Source organism: Crocodylus siamensis, chromosome 1, assembly GCF_052110815.1.
Source record: "Crocodylus siamensis isolate JL-2025a chromosome 1, ASM5211081v1, whole genome shotgun sequence".
Lineage (NCBI taxonomy): Eukaryota > Metazoa > Chordata > Crocodylia > Crocodylidae > Crocodylus > Crocodylus siamensis.
In genome coordinates, this window is record NC_143395.1 from 364,867,431 (window position 1) to 364,886,346 (window position 18,916).

The 18,916-nt window shown below is 40.0% G+C and overlaps 1 protein-coding gene across 4 annotated transcripts in view; it reads left to right on the forward strand.

Moving 5' to 3' along the window:
• The window catches only part of LRCH1 (leucine rich repeats and calponin homology domain containing 1), a 214,752-nt gene extending 196,975 nt beyond the window's left edge, over window positions 1-17,777 (forward strand). For all 4 annotated transcript variants that reach the window (XM_090025761.1, XM_090025744.1, XM_090025734.1 and 1 more), the window contains one exon: window positions 15,099-17,777. Coding sequence is in view for 1 of the 4 variants with exons in the window: in XM_090025752.1 (XP_089881878.1) it covers window positions 15,099-15,212 (114 nt within the window). In the remaining 3 variants the exon portion in view is untranslated. The remainder of the gene's footprint in view (window positions 1-15,098) is intronic.
• The last annotated feature ends 1,139 nt before the right edge of the window (window positions 17,778-18,916 follow it).

Here is an 18,916-nt window from a genome sequence, read left to right on the forward strand (position 1 = left end):
CTTGCATTATCACCATTTGAGAATTGTTTATACAATCTTCAATAAGAGCAGCAGAATAGAGTATCTTTGTACTTATTTACAAATTGTTGTAGTAATACATTGATAATTTAGTACCAAATTACATGCATCCCCACCCTATAACATTGTAAAAACTAAATATTCTCTAAATGGGTTTGTGCTCAGCTCCCATGACTCTTAAAATCTGTTTTACAGAAGCTAATAATTAGCTCCAAGATTTTTTTTTAGAGAATCTAAATTTAGACTACAAAATTCATATTTAGACATCTAAAAGATCTGTTTTTCAAAAGTGCTGAGCACTCAACATCTCCTTTTACATACATCTCTGCTTTATTGGCAGAAGTCCTCTGCAGAAACTTCAATGATTAAGTACTTAACCAGACCAGTGATATAGGTCTATAACTTTCACCCTTTAGTCAGCAAGGAACTTAAGCATGTACTTAATTTTAAATGCGATGAATCTAGGTAACTTCAAATGGAGCATTCATGGGCATCTTTACACATGTTCTGGGATGCGGCACCAGGTGCTTTAATTAGCGAGCTGCACTAATTAAAAGCGCCCACACGTCACACCACAGCATCTCCGTGTATCTCTGCACTGAAAAAATGGTGGTGGGGTGCTTTGAACTAAAGCTCATTGAACTGTTTTATTTCAGAGTACCCTGTCGCCATTTTTTAGCGCAGGGACACTGATAGACATGACACGGAAAGCTGCTGGGACACATCAGTTTCTGTGCTTCACCAGATTCAGTTAATCGAGTTTGCTCTGACGCACAGGATTTCCAGCATGTCAGAGCAGGCTCTCCACACATCCATAGGAGCTGCATGTGTTTAAATGTAGGTAATACTTAATTAATTTCCTTAATTAGTGCTGAAGAATATAATTTTTAGGCATCCCTTTTCAGAAACTCTTAACGTAGATCTTTGTCTTCATGTGATATCCTTCTGCAAGTACAGCTGTGGAAAGGGGCATAAGTTGAATAAGTTCAGGATCTATTAGCAATATGATCCTCTAAAACCCAGTGTACATATTGGGAGGGTGGGGGGAGGTAGAATTTTGCCCCCTGCTGAAGTCAGTGACAAAACACTCATTGATTGTGTTTTGACCAGAATTTTTCACCCTTTCAGCTCCAATAAGAAAAGTAAATAAATGTTTTTTGCCAGTGTTTTTCATGCTGCAGTAGTTCTTCCATGAACTCTTCCCATGGTATTCACATTAGTATTTTTCTATGGATTTAAAATGTAGAATATGAGGTGAATAAACTTTTTACTACTGGCCTGTAATAGAATTCCTAACGTGATATATACATTTCTGTCAGGGCATAGTTTACTAGACTATAGTGTGAAAACGTTTACTAGATTAATTGCTCAGAGTATCCAAAATCTTCTACATCAAGTCAAAACAGAAGTTATAGGTCAATCGTTGCCAGGTTGCCAGTGTGCTAAGAAGCAAGATTTGCGTCCCTAATGTTTTGAATGATTTACTAGCCTAAGCACTTGGAATGGGAGCTGAATCATTGCTTCAGAGGTGCCAGACTAAGCCAGTCATTTTTTCCCCAAGTTCCAATACCTCAGGGATGAGTAAAATATATTACAGTTTCTTCATAATAGGGACTGTATCATTGGTGTAAATAGACAGGTGAATGAACAATAATGTACAATTAAAAAAAAAACAAAACAGTCTGCCATTCTCTTACATCTGTTTACCTACCGAGGGAGCAAAACTGATTTATAAAAACAATATGTACCTTATGCATCTGCTTTGGATTGCTTTGGTCAGTTCTGAACTCTGTGTCTGCACACATGATTCTCAACTGTGTTGTCACTAGATCCTTTGAAAAGTGTCAGGAGGTGTGAGACATTAAGCATAAGCTCAGGCTTGATCCTGCCTATCCAATCCCCAACCCCAACCAGTGAGCCCCTCTGCAAGGAGGTAAGCACCATAAGACATGCATTTGCTTTTTAAATAGAATTCACAGAAGTTATGGAGGAGTGCCTTGAGTCCCAAAACATTGAGAATCACAAGCCTACACTTTATTTATAACACTTACAGCTCCATCTACTGGGTCCATTGAAAAATTTGTGTGGAAAGACTTGGTATTTATTTGAATTTATGGCTCACTGGCAAAAGTATCGTGTCCTATAGTATGCCCACATACATACCCATTTTTGAATAATGTGAAGGATATCCACATTTTCCTTGTACGAATGGCTTTCGATTACGGTGACAATGGCAGAATGATCATCCGGAAATTTTAAAACTCTGTAATCTATTCAGTAAGTGTAATTACTCCAATTTGCTATGTTTATTCAATGCCTAGCATCATTTTCCTTTGATCTTGATTTATCAGTCCCTAGTGCAATAAAAATATGCAATTATTGTTTAATTAATGCACAAACACTGTTAAAATACTACTATGGTTTTTATATTATTTCTGGCAAGCCAAATAATAGCTAGATATACCATGTGCCATTATCTTGGCACTGCAAGTATTTAATGCAGTTCAGTACCTTCCTAACCTACCACTTTGCTTCTGAAATGTATTTTTAAAGGTGTCCTAGCTTGAGACCCTTTCAGGATCCAAAGCAGGTCTAAATGTCATTGGATAAAGCTTCCATTGACTTCCAGTGATCTCTGAATTAGGCTTTGAGTGACTAAGGCTGGAAACAAACATCGCTTTTGAGTGGCATCAGCTGTGCTGGGATGTGTTGTGGCAAATCTGATCCACTTCACTGATGCTTACAGATGCAGCCAGGGGTGTCACCCCATAGTCAGGCTCCTGCCAATCCTAGGGCTTCAGGGGCCCAGTCCTACCATACAATAGCCCTAGGTGCCCTACCCTGATTTCAGACGTGTCCGCAAGTGAGGAATCCCTTCACCCCCTTCAGACATGCTTTGCAGGTATACCCTACAGGAGGATTCCCATAGGGGAACTGAAAATATGGAGTGGGGAACTCCCATAGGGGTTCCCTCCTCTGTGCTTGCAGGCTGCATCCCAGGTTGGTGAATGCCAATGAGAAATGCACAACTGGGAGGATTCCCCCAGAGAGGATTCTTTGCATTGCTGATACATGAGCAGAGATTCCCATAGAATATGTATCACACCGTGCCCCAACTTTCATATAAGCATGTAAAGAAAATGAGAGATCTAGGTATTACAACACTGACAATAATGCCATCTGAGTGTTATGTTGAGTGGAAAGGGAAGAGCTGCATTATAGAAATTTTCAGGTATGAATCCCACTATTTACCATACAAATTACAGTTACTTATTCATCAGCTCTGTATGCAGCTCACAAAACTGGGTATGTGAAAGGTTCTGGTGCATTTCATTTTGGTTTTTGATGCATACTTTTTTTGTTGCTATTTAATATAATTCTCTATCACTGTTAGGATTTTTGGAATCGGTTCTTCTCTCTAAATTAGAGTTCTTATGTTCTTAGAATATTAAAGTGAAATTATCAAGTATTTTAGGCAAAATATTTGATTTGTCTGAAAATTATATGGAATCATAAGACATTTCTTATGGCTCTGAAAGGTCCTTGAAGAGCCCCAACCTGCCCTCTCAGTTGGAGATATGATGATATGAGCAAACAGGCTAATTATACCAATTTAGAAATGGGATGGGATTCACTGTCTGCCAGTTGCTCAACAGTTAGTGTTTCATGTCCATTCCTTTGCTGCAGTAAATGGAGGCTACACCATGAAAACTTATCCTTGTTCCATCAGCGATAAATTGTCCTATTCTAGCTTTTACTTACTGTGGGGTAGGAATGGACACACAAAATAGTTTCTGTAAAGCAGCTGGCATATGGAAAGTATTCCCTTCCTCCCCATTAACTCAGTATAATTTAAATGTCTAAGTGTACCACAGTTTTGTGCTTATGAATGTTTCCCCTTGCAATTAATTACAGCTGTTGTTACATTTAGTTGCTGACAGACATTAAAGCAATTGCACAATTAGGGGTTGCAAAATATTATAGTCCATCTCCAAAATCACTCCCAGCTTTCTGTGCCCCACACCAGCTGGGGAGTGGGGCACTCCTAACTCAGCAGCTGCTTCTGCAGGTGGCCTGGGATATATATGTAAAAAAAAAAAAAAAAAAAAAAAGGATGCATCTGGGGCTTCCAGCCGGATACTGACTTTTTAAAGGTCCTGGTGCAGGGAGCCTGATGTCAGACTTATGGATCCTCTGAGGCAGATGGGAGGGATGCCAAGTGGCATTGCTGATTCCAGGACCTGGGGCTGTACCTACCCACCAATTGGGTAGGTGTTGGCAGCTGCCCCAGATCCTGATCTGTAATGGGTCAGCCCCAACATGCCATACATTCTTAATTTAAGGTATGATACAAATGAACGACAGGTATATGTTTATATGTGGGATATCTTTGTGGCTCATTTGCTATTATCACGTCATCAAATGGACTTTCACATGTGACAGGGTTGCTATTAGGGCTGTGCGAAGCTTCAGTTGTCGATTCGATTCAGAGGACAGTCAGCCCATTTCAGTGGCTGAATCTCCAAATTGAGATCGAATTGGGAGGCCAATAAAAAGGTCTGAATTGATTCGAAGCCCTCCAGATCAATTCAGAAAAGATTAAGGGAGATTCAGGCAGTCTCTGCTCACCACTGAAGGCAGCTGGACACAGACTCCATGCTGGTAAGTGGTGGGCAGGGTGTCTAGAGGAGGTGAGAATGTACCATGGGGGGGACCCCTGCCAGGCCCCATCCTGTGCCTGCGCCTGCTCCCCCAGTCCTCCTGAGCACCCCTGACCCCTGCCCACTTTCCCAGCCCTGTCAATGGCTGCCCTGTCTGGCCCCAGTGTCCCAGCTCTTTAAAAAAAAAAAAAGCCCCACACTAGCGACCACTAGGGCTTCTCAGGGCTTGTGGCAGAGGCCCCCTCCCCTCCTCCTGCAGGATAGGAGTCAGTGAGAGCAGGACTTTTGAAAGGAAAAAAAGAGCCAGGATGCTGGGGCTGGATTGGGCAGCCATTGACAGGGCTGGGAGAGCAGGCAAGGGGATGGGGCCTGTTTGATTCGAAGATTCAACTGATTCAGCAGGAGACAAATCTCCAAATCAGATTTGGCCAAATTGATTCAGGACAGTGATTCGAATCACTGTCCCCCAAATTGGCTGAATCCAAAGCAAATACTAGCCACTTCACACAGCCTATTTATGGTGTGCTTAACACCTTAACCATGCCCTAAATGTAACGGGATCCTTAGATTGACTGGACTGCTGTGCAGATTCTGTTAGAACTGTGAATGAAATTACACCTACATATCTGAAGTCTGTTTTTAAAAACCTGATCCTAAATATCTATATTAAAGAATACTATTTAGTCAACAGGAAGTTTTTTTTTTAAGCCACTTCTTATGGGAACTATCTATACACAAAGCAAGAACTTTCGTTCTCCTTTTCTCACAACATAAACAATTTCTACTGTTGTGCAAACAATCAGTTCTCAGATATGAGCAAGGGAAGTTATAAAAAGGCATAATAATTTTAGGTTTCTATGGGAAGGAAAAGGGGTGGGAAATAAACATTTGCTAACTAGAAAATGGTTAATTCTTTATTAAAGAAACTTGATTTTCAGACTTCTAAGAAAGATTTAGCACGCAAATTTGACAAGCACCTGTTTAAAATTGCTGTTCCTCTTCATTGAAATAATGACTATACATTTCAAAATACATAGCTCTAAGTATTTACAGGGAAAGCATACGATTGATTTTTTTTGTCTGTACTCTGTGAAAAGTTGCATATATCAGTGTTTTAACTTTTTCAGAATATTTATTCTTCCATAGTTCCATAGCCATATGTCTACAAACAAGAAGAAATATTCCACCTTGTAGTATTTCATTCATCCTTTCTCATTTTGTTGACGGATACATTTGGGTCCTGAATGTTAACATCTGAAAATAAAATACATTAAAATTGCTTTACTATGTGGCTATCTAATTCAGTGGCTGCAGTCCCTCCGTTGTGTAACAAACACAGTTATATTTCTGTTGTTTTGCTGTTGTTGGCTATCCTACATTAATACAATTCAAATGCTAAACTTGACTTTACAGCAAATAATATCAAAGGAGACTGATGTACATATACCATTTTAAACTCGTGTTGGATCCTTTGCTTGTTAGCTTCCTTTCATTTCCTGTTTTTCTTCCAGCACAGCCAAATCAACTATCTTCTTGTTGCTCTAAGGATAACATTTAAATTTGTAATTATACTTAGCTTACTCTGCGTTCACTTTGTTACTGCTGGTAGATTTGTGATTCAACGTACTGGCTGCCTCCTTCTTTGTAGGCTCATTGTGGACTCGAAGAAATTTGTTCTCTGCTTCAGGATAAATTTGAAAAGTACATTCTTTTTCCCTTCAAATTATCTCAGGAGCAGGTCTCTCTTTTTCCCATAATAGAAATTAAATTTGGAAATCGGTTAGCCTGGTTGCAAGTCTCCTGCTTGTATTTTGTTCATAGTTAGCAAAATCAGACCTTCAATCTCTGATTAGTTCTTCAGGGTATATCTGCTGTTGTGTGGAACATATGGCTTCTCTCTCTGTGATTGACAACCTTCAAGGATCTTCACTTGTCTTAAATGTTAGTGCCCAATTCTTGTCTTTCCCCACTGGTTTTTCAGCAAGGAAACTTCACTGATGACTTGACTTGCAAGAGCTGACTCCTCCTCTGGATTTTTTTGGATAGTGCAAAAGGGAAAAATTGTTTCCAACATTAAGAAAGGTATACAAAGTCTGTCTGTCACCTGCAGTTTTATTATTGTGATGGGCAAGTTTCTCAGAAGGTGAGGTCTAATTGCCTAGAGAAGCCAGCTTTCTAGATAAGTTCAGAAATACTGTCATTTACTCTAGTGGGAATATTTGGGTCTCATCCAAATACCTTGACAGCTAAGGTAAGAACTTTCCCTGGCCTTTTAGAAATAATGTGCGGTGTGGAGCAAACTTGGAAGGTAATGCTCATGACTTGGACTTCTTGAGGTGAATGAGATAATTTAGTGAGTTAGATGATGAGATGTGAGGAATATTATTCATTATCCAGTATCAATGCTGGAATATTTGTCAACTTATGCATATTATCTGTTCTAACTTCACAGTTTCAAGGTTTTGGTGAATAATGTGGAAGGCTTTGAACACACAAAAGTTTTAAGAACTAACAGAAATAGGCAGGTGTACAGCAGGGAATGTAATCATGCTTCTTATAAAGATTTTTGTCTTTCTTAACTCTGATCTATTTGTAAATTAGAAATAAATTCTGTAGCCTTTTTATGGGCCCTTAAATAGCTTCCAGTATTTGAGAATAGAGCTCATAGCTGTTGCTTTTATACTTGGATCTTAGGTTATCGCAGTAGTCAAGAGCTAGATCAGTGGTCCTCACCCTATTTGCCATAGTGGGCCACACTTGTAGCTGTCACCGTGTCATGTAGGCTGTACCCACACAACTTACTTGTTCTGTATCAATTAAAAAAAATATTGTAACAGGATGTCACATGGGGCGCAGCAGTGTGCTGATTGGTTGAGAACCACTGAACTAGATAATGTATTTTCATAAAGGAGGAAGAAATGATATTGGTTCTCTTATGGCTTATGACTAATTGCAGGACAATAAACGCACAGTGTAGCTAAGAAAGATTGATAGGTAAAACAAGAGCTTTCCGAATTTGTATAGACTAGTGGCATTTAACTTATGGTCCACAAGCCCGAGCTGGTCTCAAAGTGACTGGATTTGGCCTGCGGCATAGGGGATCCTAAACAAGCAGGTCAGCCTGGCAAGTCCTTTTCCCTACCCCATGCTGTGCTGCCGTGCTGTGCTGCTACCCTCTGCAGCCCTCTCTGCTCTGTCCCTCTCCTCCCCTCTCCTCTACAGCTGGCGCTGCTTATTCTCTCCCTCTTTTTTCTTCCCTTCCCCTAGGCAGATGCTGCAAATTTAAGTTCTCTTCCTATGTCCCTTCTCTCTCTCTCCCCAGAGGGGATTGGTGGTCCTAAGTGCTGGCTCACAAGTGTCCAGCCTATGGCTTTAAAAGGTTGAGCTCCACTGCTGCATGAAGGGTGAAAAAGGTTTTGCTAAAAATGTTTGCATATATTTAAATCTTAAAAATGAGCTGTTTGCATGTTTGGCCTCCGTCAGCTGATACGTTTGAATGTGTTCTGAAAGTGAAATATTTATCCGTTTTTAAAAAATGTTTTCCAGTAAGGTCTGGTAGTCTGTTATTTAAGACCTGTAACTATTCTCTTTTGATTTGCAGATACTCTAGTCAGTTTGCAATAGCATAATTAAACAGTAGCTTCATATCTGAGAATGCAAAGGAAATGAAATAATTGACATTCAGTCAGGAGATAGGAGAGGACAGCAGATGGGACTAGAAGGGAGTTTTAAAAGAATTATGTCCACTTTGAATATGTGAATATCATGCTTTTAATCTCTAATACGTATATTTCTTTATTTCTGGAAATAACCGTCAGTGTGTTTTTTCTAGAGATTCTAAGATGCGGGTATTGAGAGCAGATGTATCTTGAGGTATTAGATTGGCAGGAATTTTTGAATCACTTGAGGTATGCAAATAGGATCACAGAAAAACAGGGCTGAAAGGGACCTTACAAGGTCGCCTAGTCCAGCCCCCTGCTCAAGGCAGGATTGCCTTGGATTAGACCATCTCAGTTGTGTAAGTCTAACTGACTCTTGAAAACTTCCAAGGTCAGAGATTTCAGAATTAATCTAAGTAGCTTGTTCTAGCTCTTGACCACCCTTATCATCAAGAACGTCTCCTAATCTCTAACCTAAATTTCTTTTGCTGAAACTTGAAGCCCTTGCTCTTAGACCTGTTCCCTACAACCACCAAGAAAAACCCATCTCCATCCTCTCTCTCTAGTTGTCCTTCAGATATTTGAGGTTTGTTATCAAGTCCCCCTCAGTGTACTTTTCTCCAGAGTAATCACTGTAGGTCTTTAAGCCTTTCCTCATAAGTCCTGCTTCCAAGACCCTTATCATTTTTGTTGCTCTATGCTAGACTCTTTCCGAACTGTCCATGTCCTTGAAGTGTGGGGCCTAAAACTGAACACACTACTCCAGGTGAGGCTTCACCAGTGCTGAATAGAGTGGAAGAATCACTTCCCTTGATTTGCAGGTGATACTCCTGTTAATGCAATCCAGTATATTGTGGCTATTTTTTTTTCACTAGCTGCAAACACCACGTCTATGGTCCTGTGTCCTTTCCTGAAACCACACTGACTCTCAGGCAGGAGCCTTTGTTCAATGGTTGCAGCTCATCAACTTCAGGAGAAATGCCAGAAACAAAACTCCAACCTGTACATGACTTCCATTGTCCTGACAAAAGCATTTGATACAGTAATTTGGGAAGGCCTTTGGAAGACCACGGCAAAATTTGTTTGCCCAGAGATTCATTGCAATGATTTGGCAATTCCATGATGGTATGCTTGCTCACACTGGGGATGACGGTGAAGCATCTGAACCATTCCCAGTCACCAGTGGAGTCAAGCAGGGCTGTGTGTTGGCCTCAGCCCTCTTCAGTATGCTCTTCTGTAGCCTGCTTATAGATGCCTTTCAACACTGGGATTGACATCAGTTACTGGACGGATGGCAAACTCTTCAGTTTGAGGAGACTACAAGTGAAGAGGAAGTTACAGGAAGTGACTGTTCATAACCTTCTGTTTGCTGATGACTGTTCCCTGAATGCCAAATCTGAGTCTGATGTGCAATGGAGTATGAACTGTTTTCTCTTCAGCTTGTGACAACTTTGGTCTCACAATCAACACCAAGAAGACAGAAGTGATACACCAGTCCCCTGCTCAAGGCAGGATTATGTAGAGCCTACCATCACAGTGAATGGCCAAGCTCTCCAGGCAGTGGACATATTCACCTATCTTGGCAGTACACTGTCACATGCAGTACACATCATTGGTGAAACCAATGCAAGAATTGCTAAAGCAAGTGTTGCCTTTGGCAGATTATACGCAAACGTGTGGAAGCATAGAGGCATCAATCAGCAAACAAAACTGAAGGTCTACAAAGCCATTGTGTTGCTAATTCTGATGTATGCATGCAAAACCTGGACGGTCTACAGATGCCATGCTATGAAACTAAACCACTTACGCATGGTGTCTGAGGAAACTGATGAGAATAAGATGACACAATAAAGTCCTAGACACTGAGGTTCTTGCACAGGCAAGCATTCCAAGCATTCACACTCTTGATGAAATCACAGAGGAGATGGGCAGGCCATGTCACCAGGATGTCAGATGAGCAACTGCCAAAGATCTTTTACTGTGAGCTAAAGGAGGGAAAGTATTCTCAGGGAGGCCAAAAAAATGCTTCAGGAACTCTCTCAAGTAATCCTTGAAATGTTTCAACATTGACCCAAGTCCTGGGAAGACTGGAGTGCTTGTGATCGTTCTACCTGGCGAAGCCTCATCCATGGTGGAGTTGGCGTATGTGAGCAGAAAAGAACTGTTGAGGCAGAGCAGAAGTGCAGACAGTGTAAATCTTACAAGAGCAGCACATCCACTGTTGATCAAGCAACCCAAAGTGGCACTTCTTGCTCAGTGTGCTATAAATAGTTCAAAGCACAAATTGCCTTGATCAGCCATTCACACATTCACAGAAACCAAACTAACCAGTGATGTCATGTTCATCTTTGAATTAGAAGGACAAACAACAGCAACAACAGCTGTTGCTCTTTTTTTGCAACAATAGCACGCTGCTGGCTCATGTTCAGATTATGGTCTACTGTAATGTCCAGGTCCTCTGCAGTACTGCATCTAGCCAGTCATTTCCCACTCTGTATTTATGCATGTAATTTTTTCTGTCCAAAGTGAAGAACTTTGTACTTGTCCTTCTGGATAAGCCTCTGTGTTGATGGATGTGAATATTATTGATATTTTTATGTTTTTTTAAACTGATTTCGTAGAACCATAGAATCAATGAGTCAGAAAGGACCTAGACAGATCATCTAGTCCAACCCCAGGCCATGGGCAGGAAGGAGCACTGGGGGTGCCAGGGGTCATAAGACCCCAGCCAGGTGCCCATCCAGTCTCCTCTTGAAGATTTCCAGGGAAGGTGAGAGCACCACCTCTCTGGGCAGCCTCTTCCAGTCTCTGGCCACCCTTACAGTGAAGTAGTTCTTCCTAATATCTAACCTAAACCTATCCTCCCTCAGCTTGTGGCCATTGTTCCTGGTGACTCCAAAGGGGGCCCTGGTGAACAGTCTTTCCCTGAGGCCCTGCTGCTGGCCCCTGATAAGGTTGTAGGCAGCCACAAGATCTCCCCTCAGTCTCCTCTTGCAGAGACTGAAGAGATTCAGGTCCCTGAGCCTCTCCTCGTAGGGCTGGCCACGGAGGCCCCCAACCATACAAGTGGCCCTCCTCTGGACCCTCTCCAGGTTCTCCACGTCCTTTTTGAAGTGCGGTGCCCAGAACTGGACACAGTACTCCAGCTGCGGCCTGACCAGCAGAATCAGCCTGGCACGAACCCATGTTTGGTTACCTCTCAACATCACTTCCCCTGCAGGGCTCTCACAAATGTGGCCCTTGATAATTTTTTCAAAGACCTTCCCCAGGATAGAAGTGAGGCTGACTGGCCTGTAGTTGCCAGGCTCTTCCTTCCTCCCCTTCTTGAAAATAGGGACCACATTGGCCCTTTTCCAGTCCTCCGGGAATTGGCCCGAGCACCAGGAGTCCTCAAACAGCCGTGCCAATGGCTCTGCAATGACACCAGCCAATTTCCTCAGCACCCGCGGATGAAGGTCATCCAGGCCCACCAACTTGGATACATCTAAGCCCGCCAGGTAATCCTTAACTAGGTCTGAACTAACAGTCGGGGGACTCGCATCCTTCCTGGGCATCTCTACGCTATCACCCAAGAGCACCCCGTTGTCAGCAGACAGGAACATGGAGGCAAAGAACTTGTTGAAGAGTTCTGCCTTCTCTCGTGTGTCCGTCACCAACTGCCCTGCCCTGCCCTGCCCTGCCCCATAGGGGTCCAATGTTACCCCGAGACTTCTTCTTGCTACCTGTATACTTGAAGAAGGACTTTTTGTTATCCTTAATCCCAGAAGCTAAAAAAAATCCTTATCCCAGAAACTAAAAAAAATCCCAGATTTTTTTCTTTTTCATCTGTTTTCCCACTACCAGTTCTACATGAAGGTGCTTGCCAGCTTGCATCTAAGGATACATATTAAGGTTTACAATTTCTATATACCTCTGCACAAAGATATGACTGTATAATGAGAAAGTAATAGTTAAGGACAGTCTTGCCTGCGAGTTAGCAAATCTCTAATATCTCAGTTACACAAGAACAAACCCAATGAAATTATTTGTATGATTTCAATTAAGATTAAATCCCTTTCTTGCTTGCTGAAGGCACTGACAGCATTAATAAGCCTTGAGGCTACTATTAGAGATAGTGTGCTTCATTACAGCTTTGAATTCAGTGATGACTTGTAGTGTCAAAAGCTAACACACTAGTGAAGAAACCAGAGGCAAAGGGGCAACAGAGTGGGGGGAAGTTACTGACTCCAATTAACAAGGTAACCCATCTATAGGAGACCTGCACAACATCTTTTATGTAGGACACCATATAGTGTTTCCTTATAGGCATTTCCCTATCGCAACTAGTTACAAGTAGAACTCAAAAAACAAAACACTACTTTCCTTTCTAGAGCTCAAGGATAAATTATAGCAGCAGTAGCCTGATGCAAGATTTTGGAACAGACTTTTGTCTTTTCTTTTCATGCTATGTAGTTGATGCATAAAATTTGCAGTTAATTTTAATGTTTTCAACTTGCCTGTGTTGGCTATGACAGGATGTTTGTGGCCTGTCGCTGTTTAGCTTTGTGTTTTTGTATGTCAATCTCAAACTAAGTAGGATCTGACTAGGTGCAACTTTGGAGAGAAGGCTACAAAGGAAAAACTTTTTTTTCTGACTGAAAGTGTTAATGATGGTTACAGTAGATAGTGGTACTTTTTCCCTTTCTATAGACAGCTTTGAACCAGTGCCTGGAGCACTTTGTCACTGTGGTGTTGAAGACAACCCCATTATGGCTGATGTCCTGACTTACAGGCATTAAAGATACCATGGAACTTTCTGTTTACAAGTATAGGCTAAATTCTTCACACAAAGCTGTTACATAAAACAACTAGTCTTAGTGTGAAAGAGAATGCACTTTTTTAGATTAGAAACTGGCTGAGACAGAAAACAGAGTTGGAATTTATGGTCAGTTTTCACTATATGCTGTGGTTAACAGTGGGGTGCCCAACACATCCACGTGGCTTACCGTATTGATCAGTTTTCTGAGAAAGGAAGTGAAGGTAGCAAAATCTGACATATGGTTAAAAATTACTATGGGTCATTGAAGCTAGAGAGGACCGTTAGCAACTTTAAAGCACTTTTAAGAGAAGTCTTAAAGAAAAAGTCTAAAGTTAAATCTGAAGCACAGTGACAATGGAACCTCTTACTGGTAGCAAAATCAAGATCCTGAGTACTGGAAGAAGTAACATCAGCTCTTCATACAGATCACTGGGTTTTAACTGAAATGTAACCCTTCAGGAAACTATCACATGTATCACTTGGGGGAAAGTCAATATGCAGTAGCAAGAAGGGTGGAAGGAGGAAGAAGGACAGAAGTAAGATGCATTAAGTGATGGGATAGTAACAGTAATGTGAATTTTTTTTTAACCAGTGGACAGCTGTCATCCCTCAGAACTTCCTGCAGACCACTATGCACCGTTACCATTGATCTCTTAATTAAAAAGCAGAGATTTGATATGATGCAGAAGCCACTGGGATAGAATAATATTGCACCATTATTGTATAAACCTGTTGCATTCAATCACCTGGATTGTTAATTCAAGATGAGAAAGCATTCAGAGATGGTTAATGAAGGATTAGATTAGAGATGAAGAAAAGTTTATCATAGGAATAAAAGGGTCCCAGTTTTTGGGGTTGGTTTTTTTTTAGAGATGATATATACTCACAGGAAAATTCAAAACAACAACTTTTAAAAAACAGAGAATAAAAGAATATACTTTTTTGCATAGTAACATATAGCACTCATTGCCATTGGATATCTTCAGAGGCTACAGTCCAGATTCAAGAAGAATTTAGGTACTAAACGCACCTTTGATTTTAAGCATAATGGTAAGTCAGGCCCCTAAATACCTTTGTCAGACTGATTGTAAGTGTAGCAAGCTACAAAACAGTTAGACCATTTGTAAGAACTAGTTCCCAGTTCTACTAGGGGAAACATGAACAGTCCACCAACCAATCGGGGTTAGAAAAAAAATTACTCTGTGGCTAGGCTCTTCCATAATTGTCACTATGGAGTTTCTGGGAAGATCTGGTATTATCCCTTGTCAGAGGCAGACTACTACTAGTTTCTTCAGGTGTTACAATCCTACGTCCTGTAACCAACTGGTAGGTTTTCCCCCTGACAGTGGCTGCTTCGTTTTAGTGGGCAGGTACTGATTTTCCTTTGAAAAACAATGCAAGTTTCTAAAGCACTTTGGAATCCTTCAGAATGAAATATATCCATTCACCGCAAAACTTCGTTCCCATTCAATCTGTAGATGCTAATGAGTTCTTTCTAAGGTGCATGTACTGGGGAGAAATACTGGCTCTTTTGAAATCAGTGGCAAAACTTTGGACTTCAGTAGGGTTGTGATTTTAGCTTGCATTTTTAAAACTCTAATAGGTGATTGTCACAATATCTCATAGTGCCTGCAACGCTCACTATCTGTGCTTTTTAGGCTATTAAATCTGAATTAATATGTGTATGATATATGATGCCAATATCAGGTTTGTTGCTGACAATTAATTATGAACTTTAGCAGTAAGACTGATGGTAACCTCTTAGCCCTGTAGTAAACCAGACCAGCTAAAAACTCAAACTAGGCCAAATAAATCAGAAGCATGAGGGAATAATTTCCATTGGAAAGTTTAAAATAAAATAGAACAATGAGTCCTGAGTGGTGAAATAACTCTTCTAGTTATGCTTACATACCAAAAGATTAAGCAGTAAGTCTAATCTTTGCTTTTTTGTTTTCCTTCTAGGAGAAGCTCTGCCTACCACATCACATCCTAGAAGAAAAGGGCTTGGTAAAAGTGAGCATAACCGTTCAAGCATTACTAGACGTAACTACAACGAAACAAGCTTTATTCACGTGAAACCACGAGGTCTGCTGTAATCAGCTCTGCTGTGCCATCCAAGTATTAAAACACACTGCTCATCTTTTCACACTGCATTGAACAATACACTACTGCTCCAAGAAAGCATTCCTGCATACCTGACCTGAAATTCATCTTTCAGATTTTGAACATGTATCAAGCTATAAATCAGGAACAAAACAAATAATTTTATAGAGCAGATTGGCACTTCACTGCATTTATGTCACTTGTACAGTAGTTACTAAAACGACCACCTCTCTGCCACTTCCATAAGTGTGGAATATAGCTGTCTTGCAGCAAGATACATTGACCCGATTAAAGTAAAAACCATCTTTCTTTTGTTTGTTTGGTTTGGTTTTTTTTTGGAAAGAAAAATATTGGAATTATACCACCTTAATTTTTTTGCAGTTGCTTCAGGCCATTGCTTTTTAAAAATACCCAGACCTAAAATATTTATATAAATATTATTTATTAGTGAATTGTTATTCATCCTTTGGATGCAAAATGTAAATTAGGAAACTGTATTTTATTACTGCTTTTTTGTGGTTAAACACTTTATTTTAATATAAATATTTAGTTATTTTTTATTCTGGTTGGTGTGCAGTAGTATTAGACCTCCAGAAGCCGTATTTTCTAATACGTAACAATAAATGACACTAGGTGCTTTTATGAAAAGAACTGTTGGCTGGGAAGGCACTCATTCATTTTCAGATGTGTGGAACATGGGTAACATTTGTCTGCATTTCTTTAGCTTCCTACATTCCAGCAGCACCTCCCTCCTTCCCCCGTTAGATCAAATTGGTTGAAGTTTAGAGCACACCCATTTTATTTGTATATAGCTGTTGTTAGAAATAAATAAATAAGGAAAGATTAAACTTGAAAACATAAATGTGAACAACTATTTTTGATTGATACTTATTTTACTATGCACAAGACATTAAACTTTTACCACAGCAAAGCAAATGATGTGCATTAGCATCATGTGTCTTGAAATCGAATTTTGCACTGTAACTTGAGTGATATTCAAAGAAGAGAGCACTACAGGACAAATTAAGGAAAAAATAGCACAAGGAAGTAAACAATAGGAAGTTTTACCAGCTAGCCAAAATGTGTGCAGTTGATGATTTCTTCAAGAGAAGATACAGTTGTTCAGATTGCCTACCATCCTAAAGGCCCTTTGTCAAATACTCACTGCTTGGTGTTGTGCTTACTACAGTGATTATAATCTCATTATAGTCCATGTAGTTCCTTTGGGATTTCACATAACACTGAGCATAACATTTTGTGGTGAATGTTTGCCAGATCTAGATTTCTTGTCCCAACTGAGGAACAGAAAATAAGGGGTCATGTTATTTTTAACTTCAGAAGTTTTAAATGCCTAATTTATTATCAAAGCATTGTTGGAAAAATATTCTAGGTAGATACATTTGAGCACAGTGGTATTCACAATATTTGGAACATCAATTTCCTTTGTATGAAAACCTGGTGAGGTCATTTAGGCAAACAAGGCAGGGAAGATGTATGTGGCAAAAAGGACGGGTGTTAGGGTCAGTGTTACATTCAAGCAAGTAGCATTTGAAGTGCATTACACACAGGTGAGACAATGTAGAGAGGGATTTAAGTAGCAAGTGGATGGGTAGAAATAAAAAGCTTAAAGCTGTTTGAAAGAACAGTGCATCATTGTCACAATACTCCATATTCTAGGCAGAGTTTTAAGCATGTTCACACAAAGACAAGGCATTTAAAAATCCCCATATTCCAGTAACTGATTTTTTTTAAGCTTGAATAATATACACTATTTGAATGCAGACTAAGCATTTTTGACATTTCAAATTGCTGGTGTACTGGAGTATATTGAGAGCAACTTGTTAGGGGGATAAGTGATATCCAGGATAATGAGACTTAAAGTATGTATGGAATATCCAGTTATTTCAACCAAAGCAAAAGCTTTTGTTTTATCGAGGGAACATTGACTTAAATTGTAATTTTGATTGGCAGCTAGCATATTATTTCCTATTAAAATGTACTGTGCACTTTAACACTAAATTAAAATGTATTTTAATGTTTGACAGAGATGCACAAATACCTGTTTTGTCAAAAAGCCTGAACAATGTAAAGAAAATAAGTTTTCAACTCAGAGTATATCAGACTTAAAAAATAAGCATTCAAAGATTGACTATATAAATAGGAATATTCATTGCTGCATCTTAAAGGGTAAAATGCAGGTTCCTGAGTATTTTTTTACAATGTATATATGGCAACATGAAGCTTTGTAATTATTATTTTAACAAATCTTTGTTTTTTCATAATTAAAGTTTGATTTTTCTCCTGATAGTGTCCTTCAGTATTTGCTGAAAGTTGGCTGTAAATGGCTCTAAATATTTTGTAATACAGCTTTTTTACGCAGTCTTAACCTGTATGGCTAAAGAAATCTTCATGAATCTTTGTACTCTATTTATATGTGCAATAAAGCATGCATGGCCAACTGATAATATAAGGAGTGAACATAATGTATATAGTGCAAATATCCTTACTGTAGTTACAATTAAACCATTTTATTTGTACAAACCATGTAATGACTGCTCCTGTGATTGTACCGTAGAGGTGTTTGGAGAAATTAGAAGCAAAGCTAGTGGGGGTGGGGGAATGGGAATGCTGCTGTCTTTCGTTACCTAACAAGATATTTTAGTAGGAGATCTGCATGCAAGCATCCTGCTCAGTGCTGGTGCCCCTTTTGGTATATGTAGTCTGTCACCTGTAGCTGCAAAGCTGGAAGACTTAATACAATTTGGACTAAAACTGCTGTGTTGCACATCCCAGGGTAGGGAACTGATGAGCTGTAGATCTGTCTTTAGAAACCTATTTTAATAGGTCTAAAAAACTGCCTGGGTTTTGTCTCCCACTTCAGTTCTTGAAGAGTCCTGAGATACTTCAGAATTACAGGGCAGAGGCGGCTTTCACCCATTCAAGTTGTCTTCTGCTCTGTTTGAACACAGGGTTTATCTTTGGATCCCGGTGCTTGAACAATTTCTCCCTTATTTTCCCCCTATATTTCTGTATGGTACACGTATCTTTCTTCCTGCTGCCACAGGTTATGCAGATGGATTGCCATTTTTGTCCTGCCAAGCTGTATTGTTTGAGCGGTTCTGTGCATGCTGTGACACCTCTGTATTCCATAGAAAGACCTTTTGCATCTGTCCTCAGAGAACAACAAAATAGCACTTTAGATTACCTTATTTATTCATGTACCACACTCGCCTTTTCCCCAAAATTAGTGTGCATGTCTTAAGCAAGGAAACGGATTATGAACAGTTTGGTTAAAAGGAAAAGTCTTTTTTACCCCTCATTCAGCCTTCCCAAAACAAGGTACATGTCAAATTTAAGAGCATGTGATATTTAAATAAATACAAAATTGGAAGTAGCCTCTGTGGATTTCCAATTACTATTCATAGATTTCATAGATTTTAGGTTGGAAGGGACCTATTAGAGTCTGACCCCCTGGCCTAGGCAGGAAAGAGTGCAGGGGTCAGATGACCTCAGCCAGGTGTCTGTCCAATCTCCTCTTAAATACCTCCAAAGAAGGGGACAGCACAACCTCCCTTGGAAGTGTATTCCATATTCTGGCAACCCTCACTGTAAAGAATTTTTTCCTGATGTCCAATCTGAATTTGCTGTCCCTCAGTTTGTGGCCATTGTTTCTCGTT